At 44.5% G+C, this 19,346-nt stretch overlaps 1 protein-coding gene across 3 annotated transcripts; it reads right to left on the bottom strand.

The window, feature by feature from the left end:
• Positions 1-11,885: 11,885 nt before the first annotated feature.
• nat14 (N-acetyltransferase 14 (GCN5-related, putative)) lies at positions 11,886-19,178 on the bottom strand. Of its 3 annotated transcripts, none has more exons than XM_078790677.1 (4): positions 18,855-19,178; positions 18,484-18,587; positions 18,061-18,366; positions 11,886-16,882 (listed from the first exon to the last, which is right to left on the bottom strand). In XM_078790677.1, exons 2-4 carry the CDS (start codon positions 18,562-18,564, stop codon positions 16,442-16,444), a joined length of 828 nt encoding a protein of 275 aa, XP_078646803.1. In that variant the 5' UTR covers positions 18,565-18,587; positions 18,855-19,178; the 3' UTR covers positions 11,886-16,441. The 3 variants fall into 3 exon arrangements, with proteins under 3 accessions (XP_078646803.1, XP_057909993.2, XP_057909994.2); XM_058054010.2 differs by having other exon boundaries at positions 18,484-18,607; positions 18,857-19,178; XM_058054011.2 differs by having other exon boundaries at positions 18,484-18,592; positions 18,857-19,178.
• Positions 19,179-19,346: the final 168 nt, after the last annotated feature.

The following is a 19,346-nucleotide window of genomic DNA, read 5'->3' as shown; positions in this document are numbered from 1 at the left end:
ACGCCTTACCTCGTAGATCCACCGGCATCTCCGTCCGTCCATCGGGCGTGTGGGTATAAACTCTGATAGAACCGCTTTTGGAGATCCTCAGAATCTAACCTCAGATTTTAACAAAGTATTTTAACAAAGGGCCGACTGCAGCTTCAGGCGTGAGCGTCTTAACAAATGGCCGTCCGCTTCCTCAGGGATGTGTGTGCGTGTGAGCTGCCTAAGGCAACCCGTGAATGTGCGACCGGATGGGTTAATTTGATAAAAAACATAGACGTTTGACCCCCCTCGTACTCGTCGACAGCGTCTCCGGATGTGTGTGACTGGGGGTTGCCTAAGGCAGCCCGTGACCGCGCGACCGGATGGTTTAATTTGATAAAAAACATACATTGTTAAAAAACCTCGACGTGTGAGGGGCCGACTTAGACATGTGCGGGCATGTCCGGATTTTAAAAAACTACCGCTGCGTCAGCATGGCGTATCGGGGGGGGGGGGATGTGGGGGCGTGGGGCACAATAAGCCACAAAACCTAGCTCCGGATGAGAAGGCCTCATTGTACTCAAAACTCGTCCGTCTTCATGAAAGCATTCTACCCCCGACAGTATGATCAGTGAAACTTCGGTCTCTATTTACCACCACGATGAAGATGACGACAAAAATGCTTCACGTAAAACCCTCATGTTTCTGCAACGGAGGCAGAAGCTTCCGAATTACCCTTTGGAGGCGAGATGGAGTCTGGAGGATTATGGACAAAGTGGTTTTTGGGGTTACAAGTTCCACTACGGTCTGGGAGAGTTGTCCTTTTTTCAAACCGAAGATGTTCAAATAACAACATTCCCCGACGTGGCAACGCTGAATTCCAATGACTGGGGTGTGTTCGATTGTATCATTCCGTTGATCATGCAGCAACAAACGGCTTTCAGCGCTGTGTGGATGTCTCGGAAATCTGCGAGCGGACGCTGGTTCTTCAGAGTAAAGGTATCCAAGAAAACCAAAAAGCCAGAGATGGATGATGATGCGGACGATGCAGAGTTCATGTTAGAATCATACAACTCAGATTGTGGAGTTTTTTTTAACATTTTGAAATTACCCTTGAGAGCCTGGATCGATATGATTACCCCCTTGAAGGAGGAGCTCACCGAGCTATATTATCAGGCCCGCCTATGGCAGAATTTGGTCCAGGTCGTGAAAACGCTTTAGGGGGTTGTCGTTTCACGTCGCACACCCCCCAACACGTAACCTCTTGTGAAGATGGGGTATAAAAATGGTCACTCACAACCAGAGACACACGCCTGGACACAGACAGCTTTTCCTGCCGATCGCTTTTTTTGGGAGGCCATGGTTGAATCTGAGCTAAAGATCTCAGGGGCATCGGCGATTGAGACAGCCGCCCGTGGGCCCGATTCCCCGCCAAGGCCTCCACCACCGGTGTACCCCTGGACAGCGACAGAGGGTTCAACTTTACCACGGCCAAGGCCCGATTCACCCAGACCGCCGACATTGCCGAATAACCGGCCGAGAGAAGGTATTAACAGAGTCCTACTAGAGCCCATGGAGGGGGAGGAAGAAGAGGCGAGCGTCATCGCCCCACCCAACTCACCGGAGAGAGAGGACGGTGAGATTGAAGATGATGATGGTCTAAACATTGTAAAGACCGAGGCGGATGAGGATGGTCCCGGAGCACGTCCTTTTTTCAACTTTCCATCCCCCTACACTATGTACCTCGTTAAAAGGGCAACCCGCCACATTTTCAAGCGTGTAATGCGGGGATATGTGAAAGACGAGTGTTACGGATGCCTAGTGAACCACCCCAGCCAGACCGAGCACATGTGTCTTTATGTGGACCGCCATTTTTGGATCAGAGATCACTTTTATCCTTTGATGAAGAGGGTCTGTACACCAAGATTTCTACCGGCTATTCACCGCATGATCCGTCTGGGCGACAGCCAAGCCGACCCCGCCACTGTGAGAAACCTTGCCGAATTCTACCTATCACTGCTTCAGTTTGAGGTAGATATTACAGACGTCGAGACCGATGAATGTGACGAGCATCGCCCCCTCCTTGAAGAGGTCTACAGATTTTATCAGGACTAAATTATGGGTGGTTACTTTACAACGCTTTACAACCGGCTCGAAAGCCGGTACATATCGCAGCGGTGGATGGACGTTTTGGACAGAGCATTAAGACCCACCTCGGACGGGGATGCCGTCGTTGAAAAACTGGAAAAAACCATGCAAAAAGTCAGATCTCTCGATCTGTCGGAGCTACCGTGGGACGCGTTGGTCTTACAACTGGTTTACATGTCTGAAACAAGTCTGTCTGACACAATTCAAGATATACTTGCACACTGGCAGAATGATTTTAATGTCGGTCGTTTATTTACAATTTACACCTTGTTTGTGGATGCTGTAAGATACCGTATGCAAAACAACCTGCCTTTAAACATTCTTTCAGAGTTGAAATCATTACAATCTTTTCTTGATACGAATGTAAAACGTTCAATTTTGATTCAAGGTTTAACGCTCATTAGATCGTAGAAAATGTATGTTTTGTGACAATTTAATAAAATATACAAGTTGTATCCTGTTGGTTGTGTATTGATTCATTTGCATTTAAACCAAGTTAACGTGCGACCACATGCCAGCTCCTTGTGGGGGTGGGCGGGGTGTGTGTGTGTCACATCATTGGTAAATTAGGGTGTTAAATCAGAAATACACCATTTCCATTATGAGTGACCGTCGCATGCGTAAAATGTTTTATGATCCCGCACACCCCGCTGGGTTTAGCGGTGTAAACCGATTACATCAAGCCCTGCAGGATGAAACGGGTCGCAAAGTCAAAATCGCCAAAGTTAAAGATTTTTTATCCAAGCAAGACGCTTATACTCTGCATAAACCGGCTAGAGTTCATTTCCCCAGGAATAAAGTTTTTGTACCAAGACCTTTAAACCAATTTCAAGCAGATCTTTGCGATATGCAGGCGTTCGCTGATCACAACGACGGTTATAAATATTTATTAAACGTCATAGACGTGTTTTCAAAAAAAGCCTACGTGCGTGTGCTGAGAGACAAGACCGCGGCAGAAGTCGCGGGAGCTTTTCGATCCATCTTTTTAGAAAGTCAAATACCCAAGAAGCTGCAAACGGATCGAGGCAAAGAATTTTTCAATAAACAGTTATCCGCTCTGTTAAAAAAGCACAACATCGATCATTTTGCCACAGCCAGTGATCTGAAAGCGTCGGTTGTCGAACGCTTCAACAGAAGTCTAAAGACCAGGATGGCTAAATTCCTCACGGCTAACAACACGCAGCGATACATCGATGTCGTACAGGATTTAGTCAATAGCTACAATGACGCATACCATAGCAGTATAAAAATGAAAACCCAATCAAGTTAATTCAGAAAATACTCTGCAGGTTTTTCAAAATCTGTACGGAGCCATCCCCCTCAGGTATCAAAAACAATTAAAAATGAATTTCAAAAAAGGGGATCTCGTAAGAATCTCTAAACTGAGGGGTGTATTTGATAAGAAATATGAGCAGAGTTTTACAAATGAATTGTTTACAATAGCCGAAACCGTACATAGGTTTCCCCCCGTGTACAAGCTTGTGGATTACGACGGGGACCCCATTGAAGGCTCATTTTATGAGGCGGAGCTACAAAAAGTTAAAATATCAAAAGATAAGGCGTTTCACATTGAAAAAATTCTTAAAAGACGTACGTTTAGAGGTCAGAAGCAGTGTCTGATACGCTGGAAGGGTTGGCCTGAAAAGTTTGACTCGTGGGTCCCAGCCGCTGAGATAACGGATGTATAAAGCTCACCCTACAGTAGAAACCCCCGCAGAAGCGGTCATGGAGTCCAATTCGGAGGAAGGTTTTTATGTGACTTTACCGTCAAACTCCAGCTACGACGTGTTTCCAGGGAATACAACAGCCGCTTACAGAGTAAATTTAGCTCAACATATTCACCTCCAAGGAAAATGGCAGGTGGCTCTCACAGAGATATGCTACCCCCGTACCTGGTTCAATGTACAACGAGGGTCCGGGGTATTTCACATCGTTGACATGTGGCAACACGGAGCCCCCGAACTCAAGACAACCGAGATCAAACCCGAAGACTTTAACGTACGCCATGGGCGTGGGGATACTTACATCGATGAGACGCTGCAATACGAGTCCCCCGAAACTCTTGATGAGAATCGATTTAAAATCCAAACTCTAACCACGGATGCCGGATGTTATAACACGGTAGAAATCATTACGAAAGAGATAAACCATGCTATTAAAAAAATTGCTCCAGAAATTGGTCTACATTACAACACGCTCAAACGCAAGTTCACATGGAAGGGGAGCGGTCGTTTTAAATTAAGGTTTTCCCCGCCGCTGGCGTACATACTCGGTTTGAACCCCGGACGGTGGTTTACGTGCGGTCCGTTTGCGGTCGAATCACCTCACACAGCCGATATAAACGCGGGGTTTTATAATTTATTCATTTATACCGACATCACCTCGCATCAGATAGTCGGAGACGCGTTCGCTCCGCTTTTAAGGACGGTTCCGGTTCAAGGGGAATACGGAGAGATCGTATCTCGTTCTTTTAACCCGGCTTACTATATACCTATTTGTAGAAGGCATATTGAAAACATAGGCGTTGAAATCAAGACCGACCAGAACCAACCCGTTGACTTTAGACACGGAAAAGTGATTGTGACGTTACATTTTAAAGCATCTAAATAAATAAAAGATGGTGATGATCGAGGTTCGTCCTGATCTATACCGATTCGTCCATTACTATGAAAATCAAGCCGGGGGGTCAACTCCGGGGTTTCACGGAGCACCTGTGCAATACGGTCGCGGGTTTGGTAAGCGTAGCTTTTAGGACCGGCTGCGACAAACTCCTGAATGCTGTCACCGTTCAGTTCGTCCGTCAAATCACCCAAGTAATCCCCCAGCGGGAGAGGTGTCTCCCCCTCTTTAACGACGTAAATAAGGCTGTCTGTGTCAGTGTAAAGAACCCGCGTCTGTAGCTGCTCCAGGTACCTGTACATTAACATCCTGGCGTACGCCGTTGTAAAACAGGCGTAAAAGATGTTGGAGGATTTACCGGAGGGCTTGATGTAACGCCGATTGTAATTATACTGTATCATCGCCACATCATCGTTGAGGAAGGAAAAGTACTTGAGTTCATATTTACCCGAAAACATGAGGTTGAAAAAATCGTCAGGGTTTCTGACGAGTTGGGTTTGGGCTAAATTATCCCTCTGTCCTAGTTTCCCCCAAAGAGAATTCAGAAAGAGTTTAGACATCTGTCTCTTTGCCGGGTTTGGTTTGATTTTAGACGGGTCTAAGCGGATACCCTGATGGGTTTGGTAGTCGCGTAGGTACTTTTCTCTGCTTTCGTCATCAACCACACCTGGGGGGTACCCGGAGGCCTCCTGTTTCCCCTTCAGAAAAGTATGCATATAATCCACAAAGATGGCGTCGCTAGACCTTTCAAAATGCCACACCTCCATAATCGCGGCCACCCTGTAACCTAATTCAACGGCTTTGTTGAATTCAACCGTGACCCACACACCGGTCAGAGCCCTCTTGTCATCATCATGGGAACACGACCCCTCCTGGTTGTTTGTTTCGGCACATGTACGACATAGTGGAAACACCAGTTTCCCCTTGGATGTTTTGTGCGGAAGAACAGGAAAGAAAAGGCCTCTAGGCGGGTAAATTTTCGCTTTAATGAGACCGTAATAGTTTCGCGGGTCATCAAAGTCTCTGTGGATAACGCGGGGGTGACCTAGCGGGTAAGCAAAGTTGCTGTTCACATAAGGATACAGGGAAGTGACATCAACGTACATCACGCGTTCGTTTTGCGCAGCCGTATACCTTAGAGTAAACGCACTCGTTCGACCCCCGAAAAAGGCCTGCCGCGGTGAAAGAGGCTCCGGAGGGTTATAGTTACGCAGGAATGCCTGCACCCCCGGATGCGTCTTTTTCATGTTATCCCACTCGTGCTCCTTCATTACCGTGACACGCGTCCCGTATTTGGTCTTTAACGCCTCTAATTTCTTCTCAGTTTTGTCACGCAGCTCCTGAAAGGGGCGATTCGTCAATGGACAAATCTCAGACGGTTGAAAACAATCGGAGCATCCGTGAAAAAAACACCCCAGGAACTCCCAGACATATTTTATACCCCCTGACTCGGCATAACCGTCTACAAAGTACTCGCCAATCTTTTTTTCACCAGAGTTCAGCGCGTGTTTAATGAACACTTTTTCGCTGTGAGCAACCCATTCCAAATATTGGATGCCCGCTTGTGAGTATGATTTGTGTTGACGCGCATAATTGTCTGGCGGCGGTATGGCGACCGTGTTAGGTTTTAAGAACCTGGTCCTGAACACTTTCATACAGGCTGAGGCTATGGTGATGCAGCTCATCGGGTCTACATCCGTCTCGCTAAGAAATTCATCTCTGAATCTAGAGCACGCCTGGAACAAAATGTCAACATCGTTTTTGCAATAGAGCAAAGCTTCTTCCTCAAAGTTAAATGTGCCACCGCACTCTTTACCGTACCAAGCAAGAAACAACTCTTTCTCAGCCGGAGCCATACGTTGTAGGCCGTAAGCGTCGGGCGGCGGGTATGGGCCTACGTACTTTAGATGCTCCATGGAGCTGAACTCGTGCGGAAAATAACCTTTAGTTTGATTTTCAAACCCTAAGGCTTTGGGCATGGCGCTGAGTCGCATGGTGAGGAACGACAGCGAATCGATGTACTTTAAATTGTAATCTTGGTCTGTAAAACTCAGAACTTTACTCCCCGTCATGATAATGGATGGCGTGAGTTTCATCTCTATCATTTGATTGAGGATCAAATAGCTGTCAAATCCTCTTGCGTTGTGAGCTATTAAAGTCGACCCTTTAAACTTATCTCTCCTGAAGTGGAGGAGAAATTTTTTGACGCAGTCCACCCCAAACCAACTCAACTCAGTTCCGCCCAATGTTTTTGTACACACCAGGTAAGGGACGTGTTTGTTGTTTTGATCAACGTAGGTTTCAAAATCATAGAATATCAGGCTATCGCATGGTTTTTCTGTCGTTAGCGGTTGCATGAAACACAGGTGGGGGGTTGCATCATTATCACGAGGCATTTGTTCGTTGCAGGTCTGACATCGTCTAACAGGACATACATGCTTTCTGGGGGGTTTGTTCTTGTTGACGTAGTACGTCATATTGCATCGATCACACCTTTTCCACAAGTCGCACGTGCTAACGCAGCCCCCGCTTTTGGTCGTGTGTTTGCGCTCCTTGTGTTTGGCAAAACAAACTTTGGTGCGGCATACTTTGCGACAATCGGAGCAGTAAACTCCGGCCATCTCCTGCCGCATGCAGTCGTGTGTGGTGCAAACGGGGCAATGCCATTGACAACGATGTGTGTTGAGATTGTCGTGACCTTTGTAGCAAAAATGGCAGAAATACCTGTGCCCGACAAAAGCCGCTGCTGATTTTACACCGTAGTAGTGATTCTGCGCCAAAAACAAAAACAATGTGTCTGTCGATTTGGTGAAATTTGTCTCAAAATGACAAAGCGGTGTAAATCCCTCATTTCTGTACAAGACAACAATTTTACGATTCAGAACCGTCTCAAATTTATGGATGTCATTAAAACCCACCGGGGTATGTTCGCTCAAGCCTACACAATGCTGTAGGTGCCGACCCCGTTGCCTGGCAGACTCTACCGTCTGATGGCTATCTAGCATCAGAGCTGTAATGGTGGCGAAGCATAATTGATCTCTATTGTACAGAGTGTACAAATGCCGTTTTTTCTTTTGGATGATTTCACAATCAAGTGTATTCTCCAACTTGCGCTTTCCCCCACCTCTCTGGTCACGTACCACCTGCATGACGAGTTCTAAACCAGCATCGGTCATGACTTCTAGATTGGATTGTACCAATCGATCCAGTAAATCTTGAAACGCTGATCTGATATCGTTAGGGTCATCCGTCGCTCGGACGACTATGTGTTGTCTCAATCCCTCCCCCATCAACTCCAGCTGCACAACATCGCCCGGTGCTGAAACACCTATAGCTCTATCGACTAAATCATTCACATGTTCCATAACACCTACGTAGAAGGTCGCAAAGTTAGGTACACGCTCAGGAGGGGGAATGTTTAGCACACGTCTTATTTCCACATTGTTGAAACGGTCTCTGTTCACAATCTGTGGCTCGGCCAGACCTCCCCCGGCTTGTGAGGACGGCTCGTCGTGTATACAACCAGACGCTGATGGCTGATTAAGCCGCTCAAGCGCTCTTTCAAGCGGATTAAAAAAGTCTTCAAAGTCTGCGATTTGCCTGATAGCAAAAAAAGGATCATCACCAGCATCATAATGATCGTTTGTTTCGGGTGGTGGGTCATTTTGCTCGTTGGGGATTCTATTTAACTCGTTTATGACATCCATCAGTTCACACTGTGCACCAACTGGGTAACCCTCATCCATATTAAAACCCATAGGTCTGGCAAAAGCAAAAAAAGGATCTTCACCATCATCATAACCATCATTTGTTTGGGGTAGTGGCTCGGCCGGACCTCCCCCGGCTTGTGAGGACGGCTCGTCGTGTATACAACCAGACGCTGATGGCTGATTAAGCCGCTCGAGCGCTCTTTCAAGCGGATTAAAAAAGTCTTCAAAGTCTGCGATTTGCCTGATAGCAAAAAAAGGATCATCACCAGCATCATAATGATCGTTTGTTTCGGGTAGTGGGTCATTTTGCTCGTTGGGGATTCTATTTAACTCGTTTATGACATCCGCCAGTCCACACGGTACATCAGCGGGGTAACCCTCATCCATATTAAAATCCATAGGTCTGACAAAAACAAAAAAACGCTCCACATTACCAGACTTCAGCTAAGATGTGAAGCGCGTGAGTGAGAAGACTTTTCATCAACAACTTTCGAGCTCTGATTCTTTTCTTTCGATCCGCCGCTCCTCTGCTTTGTCGTTTACCCCGACCTCTGCTTCTTTCTGCGAATGAATAATATCACCGTCGTTATTATAATGATCGGATATCACCATATTATAATGATCGGATATTGTATTGCATCATCAATTACACACATTACCTGGTTTATCATCAGAGTCTTGGTCACACCCCCCTGACTCTGTCACCACAGACTCTATCACCACAGAAGCCGGATCTTTCTCACGGCCTCCATCCGCTTCTACACACTCCTTTGCGATGTTGCTTAACCCTGTAATTCATGTTTAAATGTCATCACGAGCCTCGTTGTTAACTTGATGTAGATCGATACATACCCAAGTCCCGTCGATGCGCTTCAACGCTCATTCGGTGACCATGTGGTTCAAAATCATTCTCCTTTGTATGATCACCTTCTCTCCGGTCTTTGAACGTTCCGCAAAATTGCCCTTCCGCAACTTTGTGTAGCGCTGTAATTGATGTTTTTAAAGTCATACATCTTGTATCACATAGCTCTGTAGCTGATGTTTTAAAATTAGCTTTACTAGGCTTATGATCCAAACTTAATGCAAATCAGTACTTACCAACTTCCACCTGCGGCAACTCCTCATCAAAGTCCGCTACAAGTCATAACGACGTCAATTAAAACAATGTGAATATCGCAGACTTAAATTTTGTCATAAGTACTCACGAGTGTGATTTCCCCGTTGTGGATGAACTCCTGCTTTTACAATATCTACAAAAATATAACGCCAGTAATTGATTGGATTCTTGAAGTTAAAGGTTTGGTTTTAAGTTATAAAACAAAACGACGCATAGTCACCAGGTTTCATCACAAATGTGTTGAGTTCTCTGCAGAAGTGTATGTAGGTAATGACTTTTGGTTGACTGTTGATCTTGTTTTATACCCGTGGAATACTGTCGGGGGTAGAATGCTTTCATGAAGACGGACGAGTTTTGAGTACAATGAGGCCTTCTCATCCGGAGCTAGGTTTTGTGGCTTATTGTGCCCCACGCCCCCACATCCCCCCGATACGCCATGCTGACGCAGCGGTAGTTTTTTAAAATCCGGACATGCCCGCACATGTCTAAGTCGGCCCCTCACACGTCGAGGTTTTTTAACAATGTATGTTTTTTATCAAATTAAACCATCCGGTCGCGCGGTCACGGGCTGCCTTAGGCAACCCCCAGTCACACACATCCGGAGACGCTGTCGACGAGTACGAGGGGGGTCAAACGTCTATGTTTTTTATCAAATTAACCCATCCGGTCGCACATTCACGGGTTGCCTTAGGCAGCTCACACGCACACACATCCCTGAGGAAGCGGACGGCCATTTGTTAAGACGCTCACGCCTGAAGCTGCAGTCGGCCCTTTGTTAAAATACTTTGTTAAAATCTGAGGTTAGATTCTGAGGATCTCCAAAAGCGGTTCTATCAGAGTTTATACCCACACGCCCGATGGACGGACGGAGATGCCGGTGGATCTACGAGGTAAGGCGTTCATTATTTAATTCCTTCACATGTTTTTTAAAATTGATTCACATACAGAAAACACATAAGAGAAAACCGGCCCGATGGATCGACAAAGAAGGGCTGTGTGAGGACTGACGGGAGGGGTAGGGGGGTGGTTTACAATTAATTATAAATAATATATGTTATTGTATTAATTACACCAATATTTAATCCAAATTAGTCGATAAATCGATCTCGGGTATTTTGTAGGCCGCTGCACGGTGATGGCGCCATGTTCGGCACGTGGCGACGTCGTCACGGCCGCCACGTGGCGATGGCGCCATGTCCGGCAGTTTGACGCACGGTGATGACATCACATCCGGAGCGCGGGGATGACGTCACATCCGGCACACGGTGATGATGCCACTTCCGGTACAGAGTGATAACGCCACTTCCGGCACATGGTGATGATGCCACTTCCGGAAAACGGTGATGATGCCACTTCCGGTACAGAGTGATGACGCCACTTCCGGCACATGATGATGACGCCACTTCCGGCACATGGTGATGATGCCACTTCCGGTACAGAGTGATGACGCCACTTCCGGCACATGATGATGACGCCACTTCCGGCACATGGTGATGACGCCACTTCCGGCACATGGTGATGACGCCACTTCCGGCACACGGTGATGACGCCACTTCCGGTACAGAGTGATAATACCACTTCCGGCACATGGTGATGATGTCATGACAGGTCATTAATCATCAGGGTAATTAATCTAATCAACAGGGTCATTAGTCATTTTGACTACAAGTGTATCTTATACTTTTTTCACATGTCCAAAAGGAGTAGGAAGAAGCAAAGCTTATTAAATCCTACCCCTCCATCTGGTACTTTTACAATCAGTAACTGTTACATTTGTTCACTTCCTGCTTTCCATAATACAGTTTAAGGGGTTTTTTTTGTTTTTGTTTTTTTAATTTTGTAATTTTTTGTCCCATACCGAAGTCTCTTGTAGAGAAGTATTGGATGACATTTTTAGGTAATTGGCTATTTTTAGCCTTATGCATTATTTTAGCTGTTTGAAGATGAACTATATGAGCAAGTTGAAGTATTTGTGATTTTAGAAATAAGGAGTTAGTATGTTCTCTGTAGGCGGCATTATGAATTATCCTGACTGACCTTTTTTGCAGTACATTTAGTGAGTAAAGATTGCTTTTATAGTTATTAGCCCTTATTTCCACACAATAAGTAAGATATGGTAGAACCAGAGTGCAATAAAGAGTGTGGAGTGATTTCTGATTGAGAACAAATTTTGCTTTGTTCAATATTGAAATATTTCTCGCTACCTTATGTTGTATATTTGTAATATGAGGTTTCCAGCTCATATTTTCATCTATTGTGATCCCCAGAAATTCATTTTCCTTCACCCTTTCAATGTCCACACCGTCTATTTGTATTTGCTGGTGCGTGTCCTTTCTGCTGTTACCAAACAGCATGATTTTAGTTTTATTTAGGTTCAAGGACAATCTATTATCATCAAACCATCTTTTTAGTGTGACCATTTCTTCTCTGACCTTTCTAATGATTTCGTCTGTACTCCCTCCAGAACAAAAAGCAGTGGTATCATCCGCAAATAATACCAGCTTTAAGTCTTTCGTGACTTTGGAGATATCATTGATGTATAAGATGAACAGTTGTGGCCCCAGTATTGACCCCTGGGGAACTTCACATGTACTATATGAACTTGCAGATGTGTATTCTCCTAGCTTTACGTATTGTTTCCTGTCAGCTAAGTAGCCTTTGACCCAGTTCAGAACGAATCCTCTTATTCCGTACCTTTCTAATTTAGTTATTAGGATGTCACGATTGATTGATTATCAAAGGCTTTTGTCAGATCCATGAACACTGCGGTTGCACACTTCCTATGATCTATAGCGTTAGTGATTTCCTCCGTAATTTTGATCAGTGCCATGGAGGTAGAAATGTTAGCTCTGTATCCATACTGACTTTCTGATAGTAATTAGTTCGCATGAATAAATTTATCCAGACTATTTTTGAATAGCTTTTCAATAATTTTGGAGAATTGTGGTCGTAAGGAGGCTGTCCAATAGTTTGTAAATTGGTGTTTGTCACCATTTTAAAATATTGAAACAACCTTTGCTGTTTTCATTTCTTGGGGAAATCTTCCAGTCTGAAAAGATAAATTGCTGATGTACATCAGCGGTTCTACGGTCTCATTGATTACCGTTTTTATAGTGTCCGTTTCGATTCCATTAAAATCAGTTGATGATTCCAGTAAAACTTTTTCTGCAATCTAATTTTCACAAAATATCAACTTAATTTGTTTTGTTTGTTTCTCATTAGAGCATGACTTAAAAAGGATATACCACTAAAATTTCATCCTAATATTTTGGTAAAATGACAGCTTTTCCCAATTTCTGCTGCTGTGCTGCTTTAATTTTCCAACTATTTCAGCTTTCTTCTTGTAATTAGGACTTTTAGAATGTGCCGTGGACCAGTTAAAGACAGCCGCTTCGGCACGCTTCTGTTTTTGCTTTCATCTGTGTACACAAATAGACCTTGAGTCTTCAATATTTGAGTTTGAATGATTCCTGGAGTGTGAGGCCATCCACCCCCCTCCGCTTTTCCCAGGCAGGAGGTTCACCGGTGGCACAGCCCAGGCGGGGCAGCTTGGCTGGGGACACTTCACCTCAAATTTGTCCAGGGAAGGAATCATTTTGGGCTTCTTTGTAGCTTAAAAAAAGAAACAGGGACTGTCATAAAAAGTAAATTTGTAATCCAGCTTTTGTATCAGATGGAGGTCTCATGCACAGGTGTACCTAATGTTGTGTCCAACAGTAGCCCCAGCATCCATCAATGCAAATATACTAGTTGTGTACATGGTGTAAGAAGTACGGCATTTTGGGAAGCAGTGTAGCTGCTGTGTGCATGCAGGTGAGATGTGGTTTAAGACAAAGCATTCACGTCAACCACTAAACACTTCCGATACATGCGGTACAGTACATAGCATACATACTGTATATGGTTTCACAACACACCTCTGACTGTTAACAGGCTGTATCTGTGTTAAACAACCACACACCCACGCAGGATGCAGCTTCATAGCAGTCATAACTGCAGGGCAGGGGTGTCCGCTGGGGGCCACACAGTGCACAGTTTAGTCCAGGAACACATGTAGCCTACGCATGCTAACAGGTGAAAACTCATCTCATCTCATCTCAAAACTTATCTCATTATCAATTTCACTCCTTTCATTCATTCATTTTCTACAGCTTATCCTGACGAGGGTCGCGGGGGGTGCTGGAGCCTATCCTTGCTGTCTTTGGGTGAGAGGCGGGGTACACCCTGGACTGGTCACCAGCCAATCACAGGGCACATATAGACAAATGACCATTCATACTCACATTCATACCTATGGTAATGGTAATGGTTTTATTTCATTTGAACATGCATCAGATTACTATTGAGTGCATCCCATAATCAGTTCACAGTTCCACATGTCCAAAAGGAGTAGGAAGAAGCAAAGCTTATTAAATCCTACCCCTCCATCTGGTACTTTTACAATCACTAACTGTTACATTTGTTCACTTCCTGCTTTCCATAATACAGTTTAAGGTTTTTTTTGTTGTTTTGTTTTTTTAAATAATGTACCTCATACTGAATTACGAGGTGATATGAGCATCCAATGTCATAATGTGTACCATAGTAAGTGTCAATATAGTGATATATATAGCACATCATGACTGGTTCAAGACTCTTCATCCTTGTATTTAGCAAACATCAACTGCATTCCATAGTTTGATTCCACATACTGAAATGCTATGGCTAGCATAACGTAGTCCTAGCATAGAAGTGTTTCAAATGTACTTCTTCCCTGAGATAATATTTCTCCTCTCTTGTAGAGAAGTATTGGATGACATTTTCAGCTAATTGGTTGTTTTTAGCCTTATGCATTATTTTAGCTGTTTGAAGATTAACTACTATATGAGTAAGTTAAGTATAGTTAGTATAGTTAGTATTTCTCTGTAGGCGGCATTATGAATTATCCTTACTGACCTTTTTTGCAGTACATTTAGTGAGTGAAGATTGCTTTTTACCTATGGACAATTTGGAGTCGCCAATTAACCTAGCATGTTTTTGGAATGTGGGAGGAAACCGGAGTACCCGGAGAAAACCCACGCATGCACGGGGAGAACATGCAAACTCCACACAGAGATGGCCGAGGGTGGGATTGAACTCGGGTCTCCTAGCTGTGAGGTCTGCACGCTAACAACTCGTCCGCCAAGCACCCCTATTTTAACTTTATTTCCATAAAATTTGGACTTAATTCTCATGAGTATTTTTTCTAACCAAAATATTCAACTCTCGGTTTCAGAGGGCAAAACTGTTGCGTTGTAATGTAAGCTCTCTGTCCTCCCCCAAGCTCTGCTTCTCTGTTTACAAGGCAAGCTGAGGCAGAAGTTATTGGAGCAAGAGAAAAATATTTTAATCCGTCAACGGCATTTCACACAAGACTGTTTTTGTGAACATAAATGTCAAATAGAATAGTCAAACTCAACCCACAGACCACCTCCAAAGACCTACAACATGATCATGCGGTAGATGGTATCACTGTGCATCGTTCAACTATTCAGTGCACTTTGCACAAGGGGACGCTGTATAGGAGTGCGCCACAAATGGAGTCGTTTGAGGTAAGCTAAAGCACATTTGGACAGCCAGCTTCATTTTGGAATAAGGTGCTGTGGACAGAAATGGAAATGGAGTTTGGACATAACATGGGGCGGGATGCATGGTGGATGAAGAACACAGCATTCCAAGACCAACACTTGCTACCCACAGTAACATTTGGTGGTGGTTCCATCATGCTGTGGGGCTGTGTGGCCAGTACAGGTACTGGAAATCTTGTTCAAGTTGAAGGTGGCATGGATTCCAGTCAGTATCAGCAGATTCTTGCCAACAATGCTCAAGAATCAGTGACAAAGTTGAAGTTGCGCCGGGGCTGGAGCCTTCAAACAACCCTAAACACTGCTCAAATTCTACTATTGCATTCATGCAGAGGAACAAGTAGAACGTTCTTGAATGGCCATCTCAGTCCCCAGACCTAAATATTACTGAAAATCTGTGGTGTGATTTAAAGCGGGCTGTCCATGCTTGGAAACCATTGAACCTTTGTAAAGAAGAATGGTCAAAAATACCTTCAACCAGAATCCAGACCCTCATTGGAAGCTAAAGGAAGCATTTATTCCTGCAAAAGGAGGACCTACTAAATATTGATTTATGCATCTTCCTACTTTTACCTAATTATTACACACCTTCTGTAAATGCGATAAACTTGATTTCACTTGTCATGTATCACTGTTATCTGCTATATGATATATTTTATTAAAATGGCTGATCTTGAAAATGATTAGGGGTGGCCAAACCTTTTCATACCACTGTTGTATCAATGTTGCATCTTTAAGAGCTTCCAAGTAGAGCTGCAACATGCAAAAAGAAGGGAGGTAGACAAAAACCAACTTATTGGAAAAAAGGCAAAGAACATTTGACGCCCCTGCACAAGCTGAAGCACTGTTCCATCGAAGGATGAGGAGGTGGGATCTCTTTGTCATGCCATCAGGGAGTCAAGGGATCATCAAGGGAGTAGAAAACTTTCTTCTCCTGCTCATTCCAAACGAACAATTTGTCGCCATGAAGGAGAAAGGTTTGTGTTTGTCTCAGTCCCATTTCTTCTTTTTGCATTTTGAAGCTCTACTTAGAGCCTCCTTCACATTCAACAGTGCAAAATGTACATTCGTGCCATATTTTAACTGTGGTGAGTGTTTTGATCAGCAGTGTATTTCATGGTAAAGTCTCATTTGAAGCAGGGACGTTTGAATGGGGAAGGTGATAAATAAGTGTATAAATAATACTTACAGTACATACTAAGTATGTACAGTATGTACTGCAGGGGGCTTATATCCTGATGTCCATCCCTTGAAGTCCTGGAAGGATTCAAACCCCATCATAAGTCTTTGTAGAAGACTTTTGTGAGCGGATATCCCAGAAATCCTCTCTCAGGAGCCTCCCTCCATGCATCCTCATCCTCAGCACTCTCATCAGTCTTCTCCCCAAGCTGCTGATAGCCCAGTTTCAAGAAAAACACCTCGCCCACCTTAGAAGGGTACGGGACGTGCGTGTACACTCGCAGTGCCCCCGCCTCCCTCTCCTTCTGCTCCAAACTCTGCACAAAGAGCCGGCCCAGGCCCTCTCTGCGGTACCAGCTGCTCGTCACCAGTCGACAGAATCGTCGGATGCCCGGGTGCTTCTCGCTCTCTTGGAAGAGGCAGCCCAAGATTTCGCCTTGGCACTCTGCCACCCAGACCAGCCCTGCAGCCTGCTCCCTCTCTGGGGTGATGCTCTCTGTTGATGCCTCGCTGTCCTTGGAGACCAACCTCCGCTTTGGCTGTGTAAAAGGTACAACACATTTTAGGACTAACAATCACAAACTGCTTTTCCACCAACATGGCTTTCTATTAGTGGGAAACTTAGATGATGAAAACCATTCCTTTCGCTGACCCATTAGAGTACAAGCACAGGGACTCTCACATACGCAACAAGTTGCACCAGTTGGTAAAACTCACGTTTGTGTTAAATACCTGAAGTACCTGAGTCACTGAAACTCGAGTCTTCCTTGAGCCCCTGTAAGTCAGTAGCCACGTATACATGGACCCAAATATTCCAATTGCATTCGGTTTATTTGCGCAAATGGAAAGAATTTAACCTTTGTATACACCTCATTCCGAAAGAAAAGTGCCAATCCGAATGAACATATAATCACATTTTCACAAGGGTGGAATATTCCTTTCCCCAATCCAATTGAGGTATTTTGTATCCGCTGAAACAGAAAGTTGAGATGTGTTCAGGGTTCACGGTGTGTTCTTCTTCGTCGTGTTTTTCTTCTTCTGTTGTTTATTGCCGGTTGGCAAGCATCTTTCGGTGTGCATTACTGCCATCTGTGGAACAGAATCTAAAGCCTTCTATAGTTTATTCACAAGTCCAGCTTTTCTTTATGAAGAAAATATATAAAAACATATCCCGTGTCTAATTATAAAATATTAGCAAGATTGAATTTTTATCTTTTCCTGTTTAAATTTATCCTGGGTGCGTTCTTTCAGCGCATGCTCAGATATGACGTAACACGCAGCTCGAGACGTTCTTCAGTTTTAAAAATGGAGGTGAACAATTGGCACCGGACTGCCGCGGAAGGTTTGTTTTTGATCCAAACTAAATTTCAGGACTGGACGAACGAAAAACTGGCAATAACGTGATGTTGATGTTTACGCTTCACTGGGCATGCCCTATTGACTATTCTGTCTGATTATAGCAGCGCATGTCGACAAGAGATTGGAATATTCCTTTCCATGGATACCATTTTTTTCGGAGAAGTCATTCGGAAAGATTCCATTCGAAAAGAGGAACAACTCCTCATGTAAACGTGGCTAGTGAAACTCGAGTCTTCAGTGAGCACCCGTGAGTCACTGAAAGTCGAATTTTAGTTGAGGATGTGATGGGAAAATGTATATTTCACAGGTATAACATAGGTTACACATTGTCTTGTTTACCTTTTCCAATTCAACCAACCTTCCTCATCGTGGGTTTCTTGTCGCTGATCCTGGCGTAAGGATTCTGCAGCATTTCATCATGCGTCCCCCGGAAGCTGCTGCCCACATAGTCCCAGGAGGGGCGGCTGCTGCCCAGAACCCCCGTGGAGCATGGCATGGTGATTTTCAGGTAGATAATGAGCAGGAAGACGGGGATGGCCAGGGCCAGGATGAAGGAGTGCACGAGGCAGCGCAGGCCGGAGGAAAACACGGCCAGCACAAAAAGGCAGAGCGGGCGAGTGAGGATGTGCAGAATGAGGCGGTTCTCTGTGCCCTCACAGCCCTCCTGCAGACACATGACAGGAACATGAGACAACACAAGACAATACATAGTCCCCAGTGCCAGCAGCACTGATGGGCTCCAGACCATAAGGCTACCACCATCCCCCCCTGCTGCACAAACCTTAATGAGAGCTTTAATCATTTCAATGTCGTCCTCCTTCATCCTCCTCATCACCACTTGACCCAGCTCCAGCTTCACCATCTTTACTTGGTCTTAAGTTTGACGCCACCTAAAGAAAAAAATCCTTCAGAAGAGAGTGACATGGACAGTGGGCTGTCAACCTACAATCACTATATGCAAGATTTTACCTTTCGTGAGCTGTTCATGTATGTTTCTTTTCAATAAATGGCAGATGGGGGATTATAATGGAAGAGACATGTATTTAATTTTTCTCTTGTCTGCTTTTTAAACGCACTGTGCTGCTGGTGACCATTAAAGGGAAAGTCGATGTCGTTTAAATTTCAACCCGTCGAATATACACGGTTCTACTTACCGGCTTTGCAGCGCAAAGAAAAATACGTTGACAAAATGTAACAAAAATAAGGGTTTCCTCTTGCGTGTTGGCACATTTGATTGAATGACCGCAGTTGTGTAGTAGTAATTCAGATATTCTTGTCACAATCTACGCAGTTTTGTCTTCGGAAACTTGGCTGCCTACGCCGTTTGACTACGTAACGGCACACGCGACGTAACGACGTAAGCAGCGTGACGCACACGTGCGACAAAAAATACCTGTCAAAAATCAAGTTTTTAACCGGAATTTCCAATTTCCCCACAATATTATATAAACCATAGTTCACCGTACTTTGAAGTTCATTAAAAAACAACTTAACCGCTTCTGCAGGAGAACAGCTTCCGGTTTGCTCGGCAACATCCCGTCGCCGGTAAAGTCAAGCCTTCTAAATAAAAGAAATGTCTCACGTGCGACACAGCATACATGTCAATGATATATTTTTGTCTTTTTACCCGAAAACTACGGCATT

Source organism: Doryrhamphus excisus, linkage group LG5, assembly GCF_037039965.1.
Source record: "Doryrhamphus excisus strain RoL-2023G ecotype Guam linkage group LG5, RoL_Dexc_Guam_v1.1, whole genome shotgun sequence".
Taxonomy (NCBI): Eukaryota; Metazoa; Chordata; class Actinopteri; order Syngnathiformes; family Syngnathidae; genus Doryrhamphus; species Doryrhamphus excisus.
This window is presented reverse-complemented; position numbering and strand designations above follow the sequence as displayed.